General features: G+C 43.7%; 1 protein-coding gene across 1 annotated transcript in view; it reads right to left on the minus strand.

Moving 5' to 3' along the window:
• The window catches only part of SLC9A4 (solute carrier family 9 member A4), a 60,805-nt gene extending 37,208 nt beyond the window's left edge, over nt 1-23,597 (minus strand). The window contains exons 1-2 of the mRNA XM_014854120.3: nt 22,756-23,597; nt 18,722-19,185 (exon numbers count right to left, since the gene is read on the minus strand). Of these exons, the coding sequence (XP_014709606.3) occupies nt 18,722-19,185; nt 22,756-23,041 (750 nt within the window). The 5' untranslated portion in view covers nt 23,042-23,597. The remainder of the gene's footprint in view (nt 1-18,721; nt 19,186-22,755) is intronic.
• Nucleotides 23,598-24,932: the final 1,335 nt, after the last annotated feature.

Here is a 24,932-nt window from a genome sequence, read left to right on the forward strand (position 1 = left end):
ACTGAGGACTCTACCCCACTGATTCCCCAGCTCACTCTCGCACTCTCTGCTATCTCCCACTCTGCAACCCTCCAGACTTCCCCAGGCCTGAGCCACCTGCTCCACTCTGACCTCTCCATTCCCAGTTTGTCCTTCCTTACTGAGACACTCCGTGGCACCTCTGTTCTTCAGGGTGCCCTGACAGGGTGCCATTCTGGCTCTGGCTTCGCCCTCAGGGCTTACCAGAACTGCTTGTCGCTTTGCACACATGCTGACCCCTCGGTCGTGGTCTGCAATCTGTGGACAGCTTTAGCCATTCCTTCCCCTGCCCTCTTTCCAGCCCTGGCCCCTCCAGGTCAGCTTTGTGCATGGCCTCTGCAGACTCCCTGTGACAGCATTGTTATGATGAAAGGTGGTTGTTTTCCCACAGAGAGGTTGGCAACGAATGACCACCTGCAAATGGAGCCGAGGCTGGTTTCTTGTTATGTTCACAATCATCAACAGTCAGGGTGCATTTAAAACAAAGCTCCACTTCAACTCCTTTGGACTCTTTCCTAAGGAGTGCCTCATATTTGGTTGAGTGAGGCGACAGATAGAAGCGGCTGTTCTGTGAGGATGAGCATCTTTGCTCTTCGTGCCCCAGAGTCCCCATGTAAACTGTTCATGCACTTTTTGCTATCCATTTATGTGTGGAGATCAAAAATCTGATCCAGTGCTGCACAGCTTTTGGCTTTGGAATGTGAGTTGGCAGAGAGGGTCATTCCTGAAAGCAGCTCGGGTGTCACCAGTCCTCATCTAGGATGCTTTATCACTAATGGACTGTGTTGATGGAAGAGAGGGGACATGAGGAGGTCACACAATGGCCTGTCTGCTCAGAGGTTCCTGGTCCACGGGCACCTCCCCGATGAAGCTTTGTCACATTGCCTTCTGTATGAGATTCATCGGGCTGCTGCAAAAAAGTACCATGAACTGGGTGGCTTAATTCAACAGAAATTTATTTTCTCACTGTTCTGGAGGATAGACATCTGGAATCAAGATGTTGACAGGGCCATGCTTCCTCTGAAAGGGCTCGGGGGTGGGGGTGAGGGGGCCTTCCTTGCTTCTTCTTGGTTTCTGGTGGTCGTTGGCAATTCTTGGCATTCCTTTGCTTGCAGCTGCAATACCAGTCTCTGCTGTTGTCTTCATATAGTCTTGCTTGTGTGTATCTCCTCTGTGTCTTCACATTGGCTTCTTAGAAGGATACCTGTCATTGGATTTAGGGCCCACCTTAATCTAGCGTGAGCTCATCTCAACTATATCTGCAATAAATATTTCCAAATAAGATCACGTCCTGAAGTTCCAGGTGGACAGGAATTTTGGGGGACATTATTCAATCCAGTACAGCTTCTGTAACCAAAATAATCTTACAATGGAATGAGCTTGTATTACACACTAGTAGATTTTGGGTATACATCTCTTAGGGCACAGCTTCATTTTGAGTTTCTTAAGATCCTAATCTGTGGTTTGTTCCCCAGATGGATCCTTTATGTTTTGTTAGAGAGCCTAGGACACATATTTTCAGCCCCTGGATTAGTTCCCACTTTTTAATATAATTAGTAGGCAAGAACCAGCAAGCATCGTTAGAAAGGGGATGTGGACAGAAGATTATAAACAGGCTTGCTTCTTCCCCCCAAAGGGATGTTTCTAGTGAATTTTCTGGGGGGAAGAAGAAGAAGCTGGAGACAGTGAAGAAGAATCAGAAAGCTTGGTGCAAATTGGCCCAAGCAAGGACACACACGTACACATCATAAGCGTTGTAAATTTCTGAGATAGGAAAGGGGTTACCTTAAGGAGAGTTGCTTAAATCTCAATCCAGAGCTTTTAAAGAATACACACGCTGAAGTACAGAAACTTTAGAAAACATAAAAGAACAACGGAAAACCCCCACAAATGTCCCACAATTCCTCCCAGAGAAAGTTACTATAAATATTATATATATATATATATATATCTCCTTTCTAATTCTGCTTATCTATCTATCTGGCCATTTATCTATCTATGTATCTATGCATCTATCTATCTATCTACCTACCTACCTACCTATCTGGCATCTATCATCTACCTCTCTATCTGTGGCGGTCAGGGCCCCTCAAATATCCAACCACAGGGAATGCAACTGGCCACTAGCTGCTGCATCTTGATTCCCACCTGCTGTTCTCAGCTCACAACCTAGCGTGGCAGGGACACTAAGGCAGGCCCATTCCTGGGAAGTGCAGAACTCCTCTGATGGGTGTTCTTAACCTGAAGACTCCTGATAGGTTGGTAAACTTTCTTAGCAATGCAGTGAGACAGTCCAACCCAGTTTCTCTCCACCTCCCTCTCTACCGGGGGTCATCTGCACCTGGGTCTGAGGGCTCTCCCCTCTCTCTGAGCTCACTCCCCATTTTCTCTTACAGGAGTTTTCCCTAAAAAACTTGTACTCATCTAATGCCCTCTGGCTGTCTGATACATGGACAGCCTGGACAATATCTATCTGTCTGTTTGTGTATCAATCATATGTTATAAAACTGGCCTATATGTTACAATACTGGCCTATTTTATTTAAGCAAAGTGAAGTCATGTTTTAAGAAAAATCTTGGCTGAGTGTTTGAAAGAAAATTGCGAAAAATTTAAAAATGGTTTCAAAATGAATCAAAAGAAACTTAGTGGTTGTGTCCTGACTGGTGGGTTTGTTTAGTCGAATTTCACCTTCTGCTTAAGCTCAGAGTAACCCATAGATGGGTCTCAGAAGCCCTGGGTGTCACACCTTTGGAGCTGTGCTCACATTCCCAGGAGTGAAGCCAACATCAGGAGCCAGACACTTCCACAAGAGCCAGAAAAGATAGGTTTGAGCGCATGGAAGTGAGACCTGCGAGTCTGTTTGACTCTCAAATCTAGAGGAAACTCAAAATATGATTGAGACTCAAAGATTTGCATGTCGTTGCCACAATCTCAAACTCTTTTGCCTAGCTCTCCAGATTATAAGTAGCTACCCAGTCTGTTCCAAGGGCCTAGGAAAGTCAGTCAGGCTAGCCTCGTCCCCGCACACCACTGTACCCTGCCAGGAAGATGCCATGGCAGGTCTAGAAGCTAAAGGAGCACATACAATTAAGAAGACTACATTTACAGACACAATCCATTTGACTATATGAAAAACAATTCTTATCTTTCAAATTACCAGGTTCTGGATATCATTATAGTTGTAAAAGATTTTCTTTGGACTTGTTTCAAATCACAAAATGTGTGTGTGTTTTTCACATAACAGAGGGAGAAATTCAGCCACTGCTAAATCTCAAACATGTCCACAGTACTAACAGAAAACAAGATCAGATCCACCCTCTACATTCATGTGGAGGGGCGACATAGTGATATAATAAGAAATATGTATTTTGTCTTTGTCCCTGGTTCCTGGCACAGAGTTCCTAAAAACCTTGTAATTTCCTGAGTGATAGAGATGAGAGGAGCATGTTTCGTTATTCATAATGAGCCCTTTTCAACCATGCCTGAGTGTATACTAATGAGGTGACTCTTGTGGACCTTAGATAACTTCAGTCTGGGGGCTGGTTACGAGAGGACCAACCATGTGATTAGGGGGTTATAACCTTCAGCTCCACACCCTGACGTCCAGGAAGAGGAGAGGGGCTAGCGATCGAGTTCAATAACCGATGGCCAATAAATTAATCCATCAAGCCTGTGTAAGGGAGTCTCCATAAAACTCCTAAATGACAGGGTTCGGAAAGCTTCCAGGTTGGTGCAGGAAGGGTTGTGCCCCTGGAGAGGTCGTGGAAGCTCTGCACCCCTTCCCCAACCCTTGCCCTATGCATCTCTTTCATTTGGCTGTTCCTGAGCTGCATCCTCTGTGATAAACCAGTAATAGAAAGTTAACTATTCTCCTAAGTTCTGTGAGTCGTTCTAACAAATTATCAAACCTGAGGCAGAGGTTGTGGGTGTTGCCAACTTTACAGCCAATTAGTGAGAAGTAGGGGTGGCTCAGACTTGTGATTGGTGTCTAATGTTGGGGCAGTCTTGTGGGACTGCACATTAACCTGTGGGGTCTGTGCTAATTCTGGGTACTGTCCAAACTGAATTAAATTTTAGGACACCCAGTTGGTGTCCCGACAGTTGGTGAATTGGTTGGTGTTGGGGAAAGCACCCACACATTTGATGTCAGAAATGGTGTAAAAAACTGGTTCAGAGGAGGGGGTCTCAGGAAATGGTCCTTTTCTGTTACGTTTACCAAGCTCATCTAGCCTCCTAAGACCGTAATACTGGCAATCCTTTAACAGGTACTGCTGAAAAAGCTTGTAGAGCCCTTTCAACACACACAGTAATGACTAAAGACAGCCCACCAGCCAAGGCTTAGCACAGGTGGAGTGTTGATTTCAAATGTGCTGACATTTTTTTCTTTCTCAACTTATTGAGGAATAATTTACATATAATAAACTATATCTAAAATGAATGAATTCTAACCATCGTATACACCATAAAATCACCATCACCGTCAAGATCTAGAACAATGCCGTGAACCCAGAAATGTTCTTCATTCCTCCTTTAAAGTCCATCCCTTCCTCTAACCCTGACCCTAGGAAACCACTGATCTATTATTGCCACCATACATTAATTTGTGTTTTATATACACTAAATAACAAAGTATTTAATGCTGTATTTAAAAAGTATTTAAAGCAATGCTATTGTTGCTATCAACACTCAGGTACAAGTCTTTTGCATAGACTTATGTTTTCATTTCTCTTGGGTATATATCTAGGAGTGGGATGGCTAGGTAGTATGGTAAATACGTGTTAAAATTTTAAGAAACTGCTGTCTCAGTCCATTGGGACTGCTATAGAACATCATAGACTGAGTGGCTTATAAACAACGGAAATTCATTTTCTCATAGTTCTAGAGTCTGGCAAGTCCAAGATGAAGGCACTGGCAGATTCAGTGTCTAATGATAGCCCACTTCCTAAGTTCTAGGACAGCTGTCTTCTGGTTGGGTCCTCACATGCAGAAGGGGCAAGGGAGCTCTCTGGGGCCTCTTTTATAAGGGCACTAATCCCATTCATGAGGGCTCTGCTCTCATGACCTAATCATCTCCCAAAAGCCCCATCTCCAACTACCATCACATTGGAGATTAGGTTTCAACACATGAATTTGGGGGGGGGACACAACCATTCAGTCGATAGTGACTGCCAAATTGTTTTCAAAGTCATTGGATCATTTTCTGTTCCCATTAGAAATGTATGAGATTTCCAGTTATCCCATATCCTTGTCAACACTTGATATTGTCAGAATTTTTAATTCTAGCCACTCTAAAGGGTGTACAGTGGGATCTTATGGTGATTTTAATTTTTGTTTCCCTGATTACTAAAGATGTTGAGCATATTTTCATGTACCTATTGATGACTTGTATATCATCTTTTATGATGTAGCTGCTCAAGTCTTTTAACCATTTTTGAGTTGTTCATATTCTTATTATTGAGTAATAAAATTCTTTACATATCCCAGATGTAAGTCTTTTGTGAGATATATGTATAGTGAATACTTTATTCCATTCTGTGGCTTGCTTTTTTCTTTACTTAATAGTGTATTCTGAAAGCAAAATGTTTTCTTTTGATAAAATCCAATTTATTATTTTTTTCCTTCTGTTCTTTGTGCTTTTTTTTGTCCTTTGCTTTCCCCAAGGTCATAAAGATTTTTTTCCCATGAGATTTATAATTTTAGCTTTTACATTTAGTCTATGATACATTTTATGCTAATTTTGAATTTGGTTTGAGGTAAGGGGTAATTTTCATATTTTCCACATGGATATCAGTTATTTCAGCACCATGCCTTCCTTTTCTATTGAGTTGCCCTGGTTCCTTTGCCAAAAATCAATTGACCATATATGTGTAAGTCTGTTTCTGGACTTTCTATTCTCCTCCATGATGTCATATCTACTGTTTAATCAATATTGTGATTTTATTGCTTTATTGTAATTAACATGGCATTATAGCAAGTTTTCAAATGTCTTCTATCTTTGGTCTTCTTTTTAAAAATTGCTTTGTGTATTCTATGTCATTTGAACTTCCATACAGATTTTAGGATCAGCTTGTCGATTTCTAAAAAAAATAAAAGTCTCTTGGGATTTTGATTGGTATTTTTTTGAATCTATAGATCAACTGGGAGAAAACTGACCTCTTAATAAAACTGTCTTCCATTAACAAACGTGATATTATTTAGGTCTTCTAATTCCTGTCAACAATGTTCTATAATATTCAGTGAAAACCTTTTGCACAGCTTTGTTGAACTTATTTCTAAGTATTGTTGTTTTGAAAGTACTTATAATGGAATTTAAAATTTTTCTTTTGCCACTAGTATTTAAAGTTTTTTGCCACTACAATACTAAAGTGCTATTAATTTTTGTTCATTAACTTTATATCCTGTGACCTTGCTAAATTGATGAATTCTAGTACTTGTTTTATTCCTGAAGATTTTCTAGATAAACCACCAGGTCATCCACAAATAGAGACATATGCACTATTTCCTTAGTGATCTTGCTTTTATGCGTTTTTCCCCTTGCCTAATAAATAAAATATTGAGAGTGGATAGCCTTACATATAATGTTAGCTATAGGTTTTTCATAAATATTCTTTATCACGTTGAAGAAATTACTTACTCTTTCTACTTTGCCAGATGTTCTATCATAAATGGGTATTGAATTTCGTCAAATGGTTTTCTGCATCTATTGATAAAATCATTTATTCTATTCACATTGTGAATTACATTGATAGGTTTTTCTCAATGTTAAAGAAATGTGCATTTCTGGGATGTACCTGTGGTCATGACTTATTATCCTTGTCATATAATGCTGAATTTGATTTGCTAATATTTTCTTTAAGTATTTTTGGTCTATATTCCTGAAGGATATTGGTCTGTAGTTTTCTTTCCTGGCATTACCTTTGCCTGGTTTTGGTATCAGGGTAAAGATAGCCTCATAGTGTGAGTTTGAAGGTGATCACTCCTTGCAATATTGTGATTTATAAGAAATATTTGTTTGGTCATCCAGATGGCCAAAAATATATTCCTCATATGTATTTGGCCTTTGTCCATGATTCCTGGCTCACAGCTCCCAAGACCCTTGGAATTTTTTGAGCTATAAGAGCAATGGTGAGCATCTTTTGTTATAATAATTGGTCTCTTGTCCTCAGTTCCTGAAATTGCTTCAGAGTCATAAAGGTGAAATGGCTGTCTTGATTTTCATAACAAGTCCCTATCTACCACAACGGAGTTTATGTTAAGAAGATGACTTTTGGAAAGCAGCTAAGGACAGTGACTCGTTGCCAGGGAAATCAATTCTCTTTACTTGAGCTTGCCATAAACTCACTTCTTTACAAACAAAACGCCTAACCGATTACTGACTCTACATATGTGTAAAAAGGATTAAAAGTTCAGAGTCACAGCACACTACAGTAAAAATGATCTTTACTGATGTCAGATGGTGGAAAGGAACGGAGAATATCAGAAAGAACCACAGTCATCAAGCTTACACAGGAAATTAAATAACGAATCCAGTTAATTTTCCATCTTGTTTGAAGGGGCCTTGACACATTAGCCTCTGTTCTAGAACAGGTCCTTAACAACCACTTGCTTTGACTGTTAAAGGAAATCAACCAAGAAAACCAGAAATTACCCAGCAGGCACTGCAAACGATGTAAAAGACAGAGGGGAAGAAGCCTTTACTCCACTCTTAAAGGAAGGTAAAAGAAGGTCTGTGCCCCAGGACAGGAGATGAAGCACGGGATTCGCCAGCTCTCCTAGGCTTCAGATCCCTGCACATTCGTTGCTTATAACCTCAGAGAACAGAGACCAGGAAGATGACGTGCACAGTCGTCAGAAAATTTAATAAACAGAAGAGAAGTGTGAGCGGCAGGATTTTATTGACTTAGGGTGCAGCAAAGACGTTTCTTTAAGGAACTGCTTTTCAGTTTAAAAAATTTGAAAATTCTTCTCAGCTGGAAGAATGGTAGGGTGGACGACTGCCATATGTCATAGATGCAATGACCACCTACCCACCAATGGCTCCCACACATGCATTTCCCTTCGATCTCTCCCCCAGGCTCCAGACTCTTGTTTCTAAAATTATAGAAAAATTCTTTTCAACAGCCTGTAGGTATCTCAAACTCAGCAGTTCGAAACTAAGCTAATAGTAACCACCCACCTCACCAATACCTGTTCCTCACCCAAGATATCGTCCAAGAAACTGGCCCAGCCCAGCAAGCTCTCCCTTCTCTCACTTCCCACACCAACCTGGAGCAAATGCCCAGAGGACTATTTTTCACTATCTAGTGTTACTACATCTCTATGACAGGAAAAGTAATTTGAAGGCTGTTTAACCTCAAAACTTTTTGAACTCTAAAAGCATACGTCATTGTGACCAGTAGAAGTAAGTTCACTGAAGCCCGGCCCAGTGATTTGCTGCTTCTGAGAAGGTCACTCTGGCACAGAGGAAAGAGCAGTTTCTGACAGCAAGTAACTGCTATGAATGAATGAACGAATGAAGGATGGATAAATGAATGATTCAGACTCAGGGGAACTCTGGCTCAATCCAACAGGACTGAGCTTTATTTGTAAAATCAAGAAGCTGGATTTCAGGATCTCTCAGTTTTCTCCCATGCTGTTCGTCTAATGCTCACTGATGACCAAAGCCGATCCTGGGCAGTCAGGAGTGAAGTGTGGATCACCACAGCCTGGAGCCTGAATCAGCGGTTCCTCTCTGACCCATCACCTGGATGTAAAGTTACTGCGTGGGCCTGCGCAACAGGCTCTGCTGGATACTGTTCATTTTACATAATCATTGTCAACAGGCTCCTTCCAAACAGCCAGCTCATGGGACTTTTCATATGATACTGAGCATATTTTTTCCACACCACAACCCAACACACTCTTGACAATGCACGCAGACGTATGGTTGGGGGTGGGGCATCTGTTGAAAACCACTGAACCAGGAGACTCTCTTGGCTGTGTCTGGAGTTCTAGGCTTTTCTCACAAGTCAGTGATTTCTAGATAATGTAGATTTCTACATAACGTATTATGTAATCTCCTAGGAAATTTCTATGGCTTGAAAGGACCATAAGAAAATACAGAAGAATAGGTAGGTCTGTGGTTTGGGGTAACAATAATTTACAAACGGAAAGAAATAAGTCAAGTGTTCGTGGCTGTGGCTCCTCAAAGGCAGGGACAATGCTTGCTTGCTTCTGCATGCCCGACTCAGCACAGTTGGTGCACAGGGCGTGGTTGTTATGACCTTGAAAGAACCGCTTCCACATGCTTTTCTGTGCTCATTCTGATGATCTCCTAAAGATTTAAAGAGTTTGCTTTTCTCCCTAAGTGTTTCTCTACCAAATTCATTTCCATAGCTTCTCAACCTCACCTCCTGACGGAGGAAGGACAACTTGATGCCCAGGGAGACTTTACTCTTTTTTCCTGCCCTTGTGAACTGGAGCGAGTTCCAACCCCCCATAAGGGGCTCATGGCGTAGGCGGGTTGAAACGCAATTTGTACGATTTAAACTTCAATCATTCTGTTTCTTTAACCAGAAGAAAATGAACCAAACAAGTGTTTGTGAATAAAATTTGAGGAATTCCAATGAAATAATGGTTGAAGGGTTCCTCTCTGACCCTGCATTGTTTCAACATGTCTCTGAATTAGTAGCACGCGCCTAAGGAGCACGTATGTCAAGCTACTGGTTAAGAGAGTCTGCAGCATAGACCCCGGACACACAGGAGTTAAAGGTGTCGTTCAGTTGGGGAAGTTTAGGAATCAGATTTGCCCCTCTGTGTTGGTGAACCCTGAGCCCTCCAACGTCCTTGTTTGCTGGGACCCAGACAGAGTGCCCTCTGCCCCTCATTTCTCCCATCTCCTCCCGCTTCCCCAACCTGGTCCAAGTGTGGTCCCAATCTATTTGTGTGTGTTACCTCACACACATGCACACAAACACACGCACACACACACAATAGGCCCCCACAGCCAGCACCCTATCTCACTGCCAATAGCATCTGTGGGCTGAGGAGAAGCTCACCAGGCAAACCTCTAATATTGTGAGGAGAGTGCGTGTCTGAAGGAAATGCCTGGGTCCTGTGCTGGGTGGGCCCCGGCCACCTGCCCTCCCCGACGGGGGTCAGAAGCAGCCCCGAGGGAGACCTCTCACAGCTCAGGTGTACTTTCTGAGCCCCTGCAGGAGGGTGAAGTTCACTCCCCAGGCACCTGAAGCCAACCAATGAATGTTGCATGGTCCTGTCTGAGAGGTTTAGGCCTTTTCCCCATTTCTATGCCGAGAGACATCAACCAGGTGGCCTGTCTTGTGTGGAACCTCCTCTTGAATATGGGAAGGCAGGGGGACGTTTGCTCATCACCCCCTAGGTGCCAGGCATCCATGTGTCTTATTGGACATACTCCTCAAAACTACCCGCTGAGGTCAGATTAATCATTCTCATTTTACTCCTGAGGAAATGGAGGCATAAAAGGATTGAGTCACTGCTCAAGACCACACGACATGTAAGTTGTTCCACACTGAGCTCCATATATTCTTGGCCAGAGAAAAGTGTCTACTTGTAAAGGTATCTGGGGCCTCTCTCCTCCTATCCTAGGAGGAAACTAGGAAACTGAATAAAATAAAAGGAAACAGAGATACAAAGAGGACAAGAAAAAGTTGTCTACTACTCCCCACTAAAGAGTCTGTTCAAGTTTGTGCATAGCCCTTCCCTAGGAAAAGGTGAGACTGCAAAGTCCAGACAGATGGACAACACGACCATGCATCACCACTTAGGATGTGAGGAGAGAGCTGTGGCTCAGAAGCGCCCGTGTAGGTAAAGTTCTATTAATAACACTTTGATTCCAACACCCATTCCCACATGTGTGTTTTGTTTCCCACACCACCAAGCAATTAACTCAATTCTGGCACCATCTACCTGGAGACAGTGTCACATCCCACAGGCTAAAGGCTCAATCCTACAAACTCCCCGCCACTTCAGAGGCCAATCACAAGTCCAGGTTGTCACCTGTGCTTCTGATCAACTGGCTACAGAACAGAGGTTCCAATGACCCCTTCCTTGGGTTCAATTAATTTGCTAGAGCAGCTCACAGAACTCAGAGAAAGATTTATTTACTAGATTACTGGTTTACTATAAAAAGACATAACTCAGGAACAGTCAGAGGGAAGAGATGCATAGGCAAGCTTCCACGCCGTCTCCAGGCGCCATTCTACCTGCATCTCCACCTGTTCACCGACATGGAAGCTCTCCAAAGCCAGGCATTTTGTGCTTTTACAAAAGCTTCATTACACAGGCGTGATTGATTAAATTACGGGCCATTCTTGATTAAACTCAACCTCCAGCCCCTCTCTCCTCCCAAGAGGTCTTGGGGGGACTGAAAGTTCCAACCCTCTGATCTCATGGTTGGCTCCACTGCAGCCAGCCCCCCTTAGGTAACCTAGGGGCTTTCCAAAAGTCACCTCATTAACATAGCAGAGGACACTTTTATCACTCTCATCACTTAGGACATTCTAAGGGTTTTATGAACTCTATGCCCTGAATGGGGATGAAGACCAAATATATATTTCTTATTATAAATCATAATATTGCAAACATCAAACACTCTGTACTCACTTGGAGCCAGGCACCGTTTTAAATGCTCAGGTGTATCAACTCACTTTCACCCTCACACAACCTGGTCTCCATTTTACAGAAAAGAAACTGAGGCCCAGAGGAGTTAACTAACTCCCACAAAGTCCCACAGTCTGCAAGTAGTGAAGCCAGGACTTGAACTAAGGCATATGGCCTTGCTGTCCACGCTCTTGGCCACACGTTACGGCCTCTTGAATGGGACGTTGCTGGAGCTAGGACTCCTTTAAGGCAAGAAAATATAAACCAGAGAGAATCATGAAGAAAAATTCACCCCCAAATGAAAGGTTTTCTTTAATCTTTTCCAGATCAAATGCAGCTTCCTCTGGCAAGCTGCTCCCTACGGCCCTTGCTTGGTTTGAGCTCGCCACCTCATCCTCACAACCAGCGGGGTCTGTGACTGCCCCTCTGCCACTGAGTGATCGCCTGATGGGCTTGAGGCACACAGTTCATCTGCACGTGCCCAGGGCCCAGGACAGCACCAGGGTGGACAGGGGCTCTGTGAAGGTGTGGGAAGGAAGGACACTGGGACCCTTCTCTGCCCCGATGCCTGCTGGTGATTTCATCCCATTCTAGCACTGCAGCTCAGGGAGCAATTCTGAAGTCAGTGGTGGCAGTTTGTTGGAGGAAGAACACCTCGGTTTGCTCCCAGCTTCCCTGACAAATCTAAATTCAAATGGAGTGTCATTCTAGGGAGGAGGGCTGTGGTCACCAGAGAGTATCTGGAGCTGCAGGTCAGCCCTAGGGCAAGCACAGCCTCTGCACAGCCTCTCACGGTCCCCATCACTCCCTCCCTCATCCATTTATTCACTCTCTGCGTGCCACTCATTCCTGCATTACAGTCATTTACCGGCACCTCCTGTAACGCTCATGATGGGTCCCGTGATGATGGCAGAGCTGCTAGGAGAGAAATCACGAGGATCAACAGGCAACTAATTAGCAAAGTTAGGCTGATAAAAGGATGAAAAGATGAGATGAGAAGAGGGCAAAGGAATTCTGGCATAAGGCATCAGGAAATTTAGGATCTAATGCCAGCAACAAGAATGCATAATAAAGAGAGGGGGAAATTGAATGAAAGGTCTCTGCTAAGAAACTGTTGCTATTGACCACTGGCTGGGAAAAGCAGTGGCAGGGCCACTTTCCACGATGTCTTTTGGATATTGAGCCACATAGAAGAAATTATATTTAATAAATAAATTACTTCTCTGACAGTCTGTGTCTTTATAATAAAAATAACAATGAGGAAACTTAAGCACACAGAGACCTGGTAACTCACTTGAGAGGCTCCAAGGACCAAGAACGGCCAGTACAGAGATGTGACCCCAGACCTCTTGATCTGGTGAGGGGGGAGTCGCTGCTTTTAACCACTACATACTGTGCTCTCACAAAATGGGGACAACAGTCCCCACCACATTAGGCTGTTATGAGGCTCAAATAAGGAAAATTATATAAAGCACCCTTCAATGTGATTGGCCCGAGGTCTGTGCTCAGAAATTTTAGTTTGCCCCTCTCTACCACTCTCATTCTAGTATTCCTGGAGAGTGGACTACAGTGTCAGCAAGATGCCAAATGAAGAGATCACTCAGGGAAGGAGAGAACCAGAGGAAAAGAAAGTGGGAGGGCGAGAGGGAGAGGTTGTGAAGAGACAGCACGGGGTAGCAGTTAGAAACAGAGATGCTCTGGAGCCAGACTGCCTGCATTCACATCTCAGCCCTGGGCGGTCCTGGCCTTTCCAACTTCTCAGATGAGTGGGAGGAGGAGGGTGATGGGGAGAGTTGGGAGGTGATAGAAACCATGGTGGCATCACCCGGTTGCTCATTCAACAAGCTGATCCAGGAAAACCAAGGAAGAATATAATGGAAGGACAAACTGCTGACAATAAATGAGGCAGTGCCACATTTAAAACCAACTGCCTCCCAAGAGCCAGCCAACCACCGTGCCATGTTCATAAGTTGGTGCAATAGAAAGATAACAGCCAGCGTTCATTGAGTGCTCACTATATGCTGGGCACTCACTGTACTAAGAGCTTAATATGAATTTTCCAGCAACTCTAGGAGCTAAGCAATATCGTCATCCCAATTTGACAGGAATGAGGCACAAAGACAATCAGATTCTTTCCTGGAGCCACACATCGGACTAAGCGAATCAAGCCAATTCTGATTTGGAGCAAGAGCACTGGCTTCACTACTAACTAGACGTGAGCCCAGTCTCCTTATTGGTGACACATGGGCTCTCTCCTGTCCCTCCCAGCTCCATGAGTGGAAAATTCAAAAGGTGGGAAGAAAAGGAAAGAGATTGGAATGAGACAGACCTGAACACCCATGTCCAGTCTGTCACTGGCCAGGCAGTATGTCCTCACTCAGTTTATTTTAACTTCCTTTGCCTTATTTTCCTCATCTGTGAAACGTGGGTATTAATTCATGCCTCACAGTAAAACCTAAAGATTTAATAAAATAATAAATGTAAAAGTGAGCCAGTACAGCGCCTGGATATAGTAGCAGTGCCTCTCTTCTTGCTGTGATTTTGGTCATGAGATTCAGTGGGGGATACTAGCGATCAAGCTATTGGGTTTTTCTCTCTGCTCCCTGTGCCTACCCTTAAGGGTATGTTCTGGTGATAAGAGTCATATCCTAAAATAGTCAGCAAGAGGGAGAAATCAGTGGCTCAAGAGACCTGGAGGATGGGATTCATTGATCCTACAACAGTTCTGGAGCAGCTCCTCTCTTCAGTGAGAAGGCAGCTCTTTGGTGGTTAAAGATCTGTAGAGTTGTCACGTGTAAGCCACTAACCACAGATCACTTTCTAGATGACTCAGACTCTCTGCTGAAAGAGCCTGCTTGTGACTGCTGCCCTTGAGAAGGCTCCCTCCTCAATGAAAGGGTGAGTTCAAGGCCTTTGGCTCAAAATACAACTGGACTGCATTAAATACCAGTTGCTTTCAAACTTCTTTCTAATTCTGGCCCTGGAGCTTCTCCGGTTTCACATAGGGATGCAGAAGTGCCCCAGCACACACTTAATACTCACTGTGCTGTGGGTGACCACACAGTGACCCGGGAGTGACGTGTGGGCAACCCCCTTGGAGCCAACGCAACAGCAACTTTGCCCACTGGAGGTCACGGCAGTTTCCTCAGCAGATACTCTGGACACTTGAATATTGTAATTTTATTTTGAAATTATCATTTTAAAAAATGTCCAAGTGGAAGCAATTAAACTTTGGGAAAGTCAAACAAATGTTGCTAGCAAAGAAACCCCAACCAGAAACCCAGCTTTGTTTGGCTTTAGATGTAAAATCTAGGCAAAATTCAGGGTGAGATCAGATTCTCAAGTTCAGGGGCAGCATCAAAGAGGCAACAGAGTCAATGCTTTCGTTGGTAATTGAAAAAGACTATTTCTTGGAAAGAACTTTTGCAGATTGTATTATAGAGTTCCCAATGAAGAAAGGATGTGTCCTGTGAAAACTAAAGAGTTGGTATTTAGAAAGTCACTTCTAGACTTCTCTAATAACTTGTGAGAGAAAGGATGAATAATTACCGCAGAATGGGCTGCCAGGAGGTGGCCCTGAGGTTATCACAGATAAGCACTCTCAACGGCATTGCCAATAGTGGGGAGGACAATAAGCAAACAAACCCAAAGAACTCGGATGGAAGTGAAATAAGAGTACGTCGGGGAGATGAACTGTGAAATGAACGCATCATGGCTCAGAGGCGCTGCCTTCGGAGATGGAATAGGTGTCCAGCCAAGGACACTTACTCCATTGTAACAAAACCGTAAGTTTTTGCTTCCTGATCTAATCCCCTTGGACCTAATCTAACCTAGTCTGAGGAGAGGTGTGCGTTCCTTGATCTAGACATATCATCATTTAGACCAAGGTACATCGGCTTCTCTCAACCTAAAGGCAATAAACCAGTAGTCCTCAAACATCAGCAATCATCTGAGAGGCTTGTAAAATACAGATTCCCAGGCTCCAATTCAGCGAGTCGGGGGCCGTGGGTCTGGGATGGTGTCTGGACATCTGAATACTCATCAAGCCCATCAGGGTGATTCTGAAGCACGAGCTTGAGGGCCACACTCTGAGAAATTAAATGTCTGACCCCACGGCAGTCTGGAGTCCAGGCTCCCCTGGCAACTTCCTGACAACTTGGCTTTTTGTGAAGCTTGTCCAGAAAGAAAGTAGGTGCAGGCCTGATGACTCTAGTATCTTGCTCATCAGTTAGACATTCTCGTTAGGGGTAAAGAGATTGACTTCTGACTTTACGTAGGGGCCTCCTTCACTTGGTGAACCCACCCCGGATGTCTTAGCTCACTTTTCAAGAGTCGTTTTCCCTCTGTATTATCTAGTTTTGTGTAAAGTCCTCATGATAAAATATTTATGTGCCAGACGAATTAAATAATTAACTGTAAAAGGGGGAAAAATAAAAAACATAATGTTTGCACGTTCTTTGCTTGGGCACAATCTCCGAAAACAAAATATGAAATCCAGAGGCAATAAAAGAGTATGCTAGTAGGGTCGATGTCATAAAAATTTAAAACTTGTATAGGATAAAAGACACTAGAATCTAAAAAAATTTAAGTGACAGGATGGAAGGAAATATTTGGTTTTTATATAATATTCAAAAGTTTAGATAATTTATTGAGTTTCTATAAATCAATTAAAAATAAAACAACATGTGGTCCCAAAGACGAAATATTTGTGTATAATAATTGGGACGTACTTTTATAATAAAATTATTCATTGTTTATATGAAATTGAAATTACCTGGGTATCCTGTACTTTTTTTAAGTCTAGCAACCCTTAAAGGATATGAACTTTCAATTTACAGCATGAGAAACACTGACGATCCAGAATCATTGGAAAGATGCTTACTATCATCATGCGAATTAAAAAAAAAGAATAATCCTTTTTTGCTCATTAGATTGGAAAATATTAAGAAAATAATGTCCCTTGTTGACAATACAAGGAAAAATGCACTCAATACGTAGTCTATGGAAATGCAAGCCCATAAAGACTTTCTGGAAAATCTTGGCAGCTGTCGTATAAGGACTAAAATTAAGGTCCAATATTATGTTCTACCTTAACATTTGGTAAAACTGGGAGGGTCTTGAAGGGCCTAAACTGCAAGTTCCCCTCCTCAGTCTGACTCCACGGATCAAGTCCCCTAGCCAAATAATCCTCCTTATCCGTGGGAGCAGGCACAGTTTCCTGAGTCTTGTGTGTCAGTCCCCAGCCAGCCCCTGGAATTAGTCAAACAAGCCAATTACATAATCCTATGGGAACCAGGAGGCACCCCGTCCTCTTGATACTTCAAAGCCTGCCTCCCACACCCCTGGTTGTTCACTCTGTTCCTGAAGGCAGCCCCCATGTGGCTTGCGTGGCTAGGGTGTCCTCCTCTCCCAGGCTGTGAGTGTATGTGATTAATAAACTGTTATTGATCGCATCTGTCTAATGTCAGGTGTCAGTCCATAATCCTATGGTGGGATCCATCCTTCACCAATTGGATGAAAAGGAGGTGATTAAAACAGAAGCAACTTTCAAATTTTTACTTTTATTTATTTGTTTATTTTTTAGTGAGGAAGATTGGCCCTGAGCTAACATCTGTTGCCAAGTTTCCTCTTTGTGCTTGTGGAAATTAGCCCTGAGTTAACATCTGTGCCAATCTTCCTCTATTTTGTATGAATAACACCGCCACAGCATGGCTTGATGAGTGGTGTGTAAGTCCATGCCCGAGATCCAAACCCGAGAACCCCAGGTCACCGAAGTGGAGCTCATGAACTTAACCACTATGCCTTTGGGCTGGCCCCTCAACTTTTTGAATGTACCTACTTTTTAACCTGGAAATTTCATTTCCATGAATATATCCTATAAAAATATTCACAAATCCAAAAAGAGATGCATGCAGAAACAAGAATTTCCACTATGACATTGTTTTTAAGAGGGAAAAATCGACAGTAACCTGAATATCCATCCATAAAGAAATGGTGAAATAAATCACTGTAAATGTAATGTGTGAAATACTACACAACAATTGAAAAGGTCTAGAAAGAATTCCAAGACTCGTTCCATCTAAGCGATGCATATAATATAATCCCATCCAACTGATGTGATGTGCTACACATCCACATCCATGCTCATATATAAGTCCGTGCATGTAACAAACATGAGGAGGGAGAACCCCGAACGGATTAAAGGGGTGCCTCCTGCAGAGTGAGGGCGGGACAGGCAGAGGCTTTGCATTTTTATGCTGTATAATTTTGTACTGAGTCTTTGACACTGAAAACGCATTCTAGTATTACTTATGTGATGTGATATCAATTTTAAAATAAGAAAAGTATGTCAAAGTATATCAAAAGTCTCCTGGTGAAGGTTTGTGGTAATGCAATGAAACTGAGCAATGAGATGACTACTTGGGAATATTCCAGCACACTCAGCCAAAGACATTCCGGGGCCTTTAATGCTACGTGTTGATCTAGCTCGTTACTCCTCCTTGGCTTCTCTCCAGAAGGATTCCTAAGCAAGAATGCCTCTTTCACATTTCCTGTGTGAGCCACGCAGTTGAGACTGATACACAGGATAACACATTTTGCAAATCCTGTCACCTCTCTTCCTACCCTTATCTTTTATTTAACTTCATTGTCTAATGCATCATTTTGGGGGGGGGGGCAAAAAGCATATAAAGGGAATGAGAGTGAGGTCCGGTGAATGAGAGAAATAAAAACATAAGTACTGCTTGTCCTAGTGTGAACACACAGAAGACCCTTTAGCAAAGCTTCTGCTTGTTAACTGAAAAACTGAATTTTAACTAAAGAATTATACGTTCTCTCTTCTTTTTCTCCTCTAAAGCTAGTTGGCTAGTGAACGACAAGCAGTGTTAGTGAGCAATTATGCACACGATGCGGGTCCTAAGGGAAGTCACCAGAACTTGGACTGCATGACAGTGACCAAAGCCGAGCTCTGTTCTGCTAGGCCCAGTCCTGCTCAGCCTTCTCCATTGGCGCTGAGGACAGACTCCTATCCCCAGCCACACCCCAGATCCCTCATCCCCCTGGGGACGTGTCATTGACATCTCACCACGCTAATGCCATCATTGAGAAGGGCCTCCCCGAAGATCATCATGTAGAGCGGTTCATTCACACGCGCCTCCTCGAACACAGCCAGCACAGCCACCGGGTCCACGGCTGAGATCAGGCTGCCAAACAGCAGGTTCTGAAGCAGGTTGACATCGCTGAGGCCAAAGGCCTTGATCTGGCAGATGAGGTAGAGGGAGAGGCCAATGCCAAAGGCGTTGATCAGGGCCCCCAGGCCTGCCCACCACAGGATGGAGCCAATATTCTCAAAGAAGGGCCGAGTGGGCATAAAGTAACCACCCTCTAGGACGATGGGTGGAAGGAGATATAAGAAGTAGATGCTTGAATCCATGACTGGAGGTGATTTGTGATCGGTGCCAAAGATGATGGCACCCACCAGAGCCCCAACGATGATGAGGAGGCAGCTTTCTGGCATGAGGCCTGGCAGTCTGCGATAAAGATGGAAGCCTGGGAAAAAGCAGAGATCCACATTTAGATGTTCACAGATAAAACAGCTGTCCACTAAGATACCAGGAGATGGGTGTACATGAGATCTTTCAAAGCTAAGCGGATGGGACCTTGGGCAAGCTGGCTGGCATCTCTGAGCCTCAGGACCCATCTGCAGCAGGAACTGGGGGTGCTGTGGGGGCCTGAAACAAGATAAAGTATTTAACATGCCAGGTCCAGTGCAGGTTACAGAATGGTTCTCAGCCAGCTGTCCCCTCCCGCATCCTCCTTCCTGCTTTCTCATCTTTCAGGGATCTGAGAGGCACGTGACGGAAGAAGAGAGAAGAGGGTGGAACTCTTCTGACTCAAGCAAAACCCACCTTTAAAGCTCACACAGTAGATCACAGTCACTTAAAGCTCAGCTTGTTCCAAACTTACCTTATCTCATTTTCCTCTCCACCAAACAAATAGAGAAGAATTAAGAGCCCTTTATTTCATTTCCCTTATTTAGCCAACAACATTGCCATCCAGTTAGGCACTTGAGAGGGAAATCAAGATGCATTCTCATGAACCCCCTACTCCATCACTTTCACCCCTTCATGCAATCAGCTTCCTGTTTCATCACTTATGTCTCTCATTAGCTGCCCCTAAAGGCCATCCCCTCCTCTCCATTTCTACAGCCATTGCCTTTATTTAGGGTCTCCGCATTTCCCATCCTAATTACTGCACTGTCTTCCTGATCTCCTACCTCACCCTCAGTCCCGCAGTCCTTTCCACATCCTGCTGCCAGATGGCTTTTCTACACCGCATGCATCTGCTTGTCTCATTCCCCACCTAAGACTCTGAAGGCGCACAGAGCATCTCAAAGATCCTACACTGAGGGTACTTGTCAAGTATCCCTGTGCCAAGACCACCCACTGGAAGTATTGTGAGGTGGAGGACCAAACGTTTTCCACAATTTCAACTGCTGATAAAATCTTAGAAATAAAACAGTAACAAGTTAGAAGACAAAAACAATATAAGTATAATTATGTAATAGTGCATATTGAACACACCAACAAATACTATAAGAAATCAGAGCACAGAGGGTCACCCTGGGGCTCTCTCCTAGTCAATATTTCATACACCCTGCACTATCTTTATACATCCCGCAATCGCACATTACAGTCAACCACAGCTTTTTCATTCTGCAGGTCCCTTTTTTATGTCTTCATATACTATTATTGCTGCCTAGATTATCCTTTCCTTCAACCTAATTTGGCCCAGCTCAATCTTTGAGGTTAAGATTTTTCTCAACCACTTCCCAAGGAAATAATATGTCTTTCTCCGAATTGTTATAACATTTTATCTGTAATTGTCTAACAACAATGATCCCTTTCTACCATGTTTTTGTGCATGACTTATCTCCCATACTAATCTCTAAACCCCTCAAACATGGGCGGAATGATATACATCTTTAAATCTCCAAAGCACTTAGCAAGGTGTCTTATCCTAATAGCTGGTCTATTTGCTGAAAGAATATGTAAGTTAATAAATGAGTGAATGAATGGTTAAATGTTCATGAGAGAAGTTTTTACATGGGAAACAGAAGTTGAACAGGTTTTTGGAGAATGAGTAGGACTTACATAGTTGGATGACACAATGGAAGACATTTTAGGTGGGGAGAACTCTAAGAGAAAAAGAAGAGAGATAGGATGGCCCAGCCAGATATTTGACAATCATTGAGGAGGTCCACCTGCCTGGAGCAAGTTTTGAATTGGGAAGAGTATTGGAAGAAGAGTTGGAAGGTGATTTTGAGCCAAATAACAGGGGACCTTGCATTCAGGGCTAAGGAGTATAAGCTTTCTCCCACAGGCCATGGAGAGCCATTGAATGTCTCCTTAGGAATTTTTTAGATTCAGCCATCCAAAGAACCTGTCAGTTTTCCTGGTCACAGCTTTGAACTTCTCCATTCACATCAGCAGGCAGGTGAATACAACGGAGCATCATTAGTACCAAGGGACATTATTCCAAACCACACACCTAGCCCACTGGCCTCAAGACTGGTTTAAGGTCTCCTTCTAGAGTCCTGCTCTTTCCATCTCCTAACAACACCTTTCTCCTCTTCCCCCTCCTCCTTCCTTCTTCTTCTTCCTCTTCAGTTAGTGCTATCTTAACCACGCTGAACTTTCTAATTTGTAATTTTCTCAGGCCCTGTGTCTCCCCAGTTTGGTCCTGCTTCCAGGACTAGAGTTTCCTGAAGTGGATTCAACATGCACCTGCCTTAAGCCAGGTTGTGCCACCCAGCGGTAGCACGAAGAGGCTCTATGCCCTCCAGCAGGCACATTCTTAGAGTCCATGTGGTTGCATGAAAGGTGTTAGACCCCTAGCTATGGACTGAGAATATTATGTCTTTAGAAAGCCATTTGTACTTGAGCACTTTTTAGAAATAATGTGAGATGCTTTGTGCAATTTAATCATTTGACAAATCACACAAGCGTTCTTCAAAGTAACAATTTCCATTCAATCTTCACACTTTACTAGCTCAAAATGAACAGCAGTTATGAAGGAGCACCTAATGAACACAGCAGTAACCCCAACATCCATGGGAAGGGAGTTAGATGAATAGACAGAGTCCACAGTCCTGATGCCGAGGAGTTAACCGCCAGATCTCATGGCTCAACCCATATTCACACCAGTTCTAGAGGAAAAATGTAAATAAGCATCAAAATGTTTCACAGAGTCTATCTCAATAAGGCAATTTATCTACTTAACTAACAAAGCTCATTACTGAGGTAAAGGAGACGTTATGCTTAATGATCAAGATAATCATATCAGTTTTCCACTTTGGTATAAGCTGGTTTTAAGGAGGCAAGGGAGTGGAGTTAAGGATTAAATGGTCACAGAGTGTAAACCATCACTTTGGTTTTTGGGCCAAAGAACTCTGCTTAGAACTTAAACCATTAACTTGAATTTACTTTATTTCACAAAGGAAACCAGAGGTGCTCCACTGGGTCCATTTGGATCAGGTGTAAACCAATATTTTACTGACAGATATCAAATCATATGCCCCCAGATCCCATCACAGAGTGATATAAGAGTCATCTGTGGTTGTCTTGGTCCTCGCTTTCTGTCAATTTGCAGGGAACGCACACCACTTTTAAAGAATAAACAATGGGAATCATTGATGAAGCCCATGGTTACATGGCCAAGAATTAAGGAAGAATATAGCACAGAAGAATCATTATATAGGTCCTGAAATCTCCAGTGGGCCTCATTCTGAGGTCTACCTGTCTTACTCTCTATTTTTAAAGCATAGAACTTGAGATCTTTACATGCCAAATAATGTCACATGGTTGCCACCGTGAAATGAGAAGAAATCAAAACAACTCAGGACCCGGAAGCATGCTCTTAAATTTCAAAGCACAACCCTGAAGCACTAAATGGCTTTATAAAAAGCAGTTATGACTTTCCCTTGACTCAAGGGAAAAGAATTTTTGATATAATAGCGGTAACAGTTAAAATCCTCTTAGCTCACTGTTCATAAGGCATTTTCACGTACACTGTCTCATGTGGGAAACTACTCCCACAACCAGGTGTTTGGGGACTTACCTATTTTTGCAAGAGATGCTAGAAGTATCCAGAGGGTAACCTCATAAGGAATTTGCACATAGTCATAATCCAGTACAAAAACAGGTATGTTCTCATCTGGCTCTGAGCTGGCAGCAGCAAACTGAACATTAGGTTCATGCTGGGTGGTGGAATTTGTGGATTCGTTCAGATCAGAAGATGCTTCAGAACACTCCAGGGCTACCAGCAATAGCAACAAATTCCAAGGACTGAAAGCCACAAACACCTGAAAACCCATGCTGTGGGCTCGTCCTACCCTGTGTGCCATTGTACCCCACACATCTGAAGTGAGCAGAGTTTCTAGAGAGCGGCGGCGTCCACCTGGGTCAAAGGTAGCATACGTATAGTCCGTGGGTCCTTCCAAGAAGAGTCCAAGTGTGCCACTGAGTTCCGAGTATAGATGCTTTCAAATCATAATTAGAGGATTTGTGTTCAGGCAGCTCAGCCTCTGGCTCAAATACAATCAATCATTGAATAGACTCGTCAAAGCCCGGGGATCTACCTGTGTGACCATCATCCAATCATGATTTGATGAGCAGTTTATGAAGGGGAAAATCTCTCTTCATTCAAAGCCGTTTCTTCGCTTCGCTGCACACTGGTTTCATCTCGTGAGTGACAATTGAAAAGGACTCCACGGTGCTCCTTCCAGATATCAGTGGAGTCCTTCTAACCAGGAAGGGAATCCTTCCCTCTCTACTGGATCCTGGGAAGGAGCTACTTGTCCCGCACCTGCTCCTCCTCTCCTCCCTGTGCTCGCTGGCTTGTTTTGAATGGTCAAGGCTGCAGGTAGCTCTTGAGCTACTTAATTATTTCCTCTGATTTGGCTTTTGTGATGAAATGCTTTCCCTGAGTGTTCTCCGGAGGTTCCACTTCTGACACCTAGTGGGCAGCTGCAACACAACACCTTGGCACGTTTAACGATGAACAATTAAAGTGACTACTTAATTATCAACCCAATCAGGGCACTTCTGAGTAAAGAAGAGCTATTAATAACTATGCCAGAGTTTGGAAGATGGCAGCAGTAGGAAGATCCTCAGTAGGAGGATCCTGAATTCATCTCCTCCCCGAGATACGAAAAACCTATATAGATACCTGTGGAACAAATTCCTCTGAGAAAGCTGGAAACTGGATAAAAAGAACCTCCACAACAAGGACAACACAGAGAGGGGTGGAAGAGGCTGAGATGCAGCCCTATTGAGGAAAACACCACACACTAGCCATGACGCTTCACAGTTGGGAGCAACGTCAAAGGAACAGAGCTTTTCCCAGAGAAGCAGGAGATTTGAGCCCCACACTAGGCACCCAGCCCTTAGATTCAGTGCAAGAACGACAAGATTCCAAAATACTTGACTTTCAAAACCAACAGGGAATATGCCCAGGAAAACTATACAACTTTAGGAAAAGGAAAACCTGCTCTTAAAGGGCCCATCACAGACTCACTCAACCTGGAAACCAGCACAAAAACATGAGATAGAAAAGTGCATAGTCCATTGGTAAAAGAGACTTGCTAAGCTCAGAGCTCATTCCAGAGAGGCAAGAGGCAGCTGGGCCCATCAGCGACAGACTGGGACTCTGGCAGCAGCCATTCTTGTGACCTAATTGAGCTGTGCTGCCACAGACCCTGGCAGGTGTCATTAGAATTCTTCTTCTAGCCTGTTAGCACAGAGGTCTGCTGCACCTACTAGAGCACCCAAGGCAATTGCATGCAGCCAGCCTGCCCCAAGGACCAGCCCCAGCCACCAGGAAGCCTGCAGGAAACTTGTACCACTAGGCTCACCAACAGCTACACAGGATCTCCCCTGCCCATTGATGCCTGAAATGGTTGCACACTGCTGCACTGCTGTGCTTGGGGCCTGCCCCACCCATCAGTAAAAGTGAGGCAGCTGAGCACTGCAGGACCACATAGCCAGTCTACACCAGAGGCCTGCCCCACCCCAAAGCAAGCTTGCCACAGCTGTGTGCCTGTAGCTAGCCTCAGCAGAAGCCTGCCCTGCCCACCAATGCATCCAAGGCAGCCAAGCACTGTAGGGCCATGTAGCCAGCCACACGGGGGGCCTGCAGCAGTTGTGCACCCCCAGGCCTACCAACCAGCCACAATGGGGGCCTGACTCACTTACCAGAAAAACTGCAGTAGTTGTGCACTACCAGATTTTGCAGCC

The sequence above is a fragment of the Equus asinus genome, chromosome 6 (assembly GCF_041296235.1).
Source record: "Equus asinus isolate D_3611 breed Donkey chromosome 6, EquAss-T2T_v2, whole genome shotgun sequence".
Taxonomy (NCBI): domain Eukaryota; kingdom Metazoa; phylum Chordata; class Mammalia; order Perissodactyla; family Equidae; genus Equus; species Equus asinus.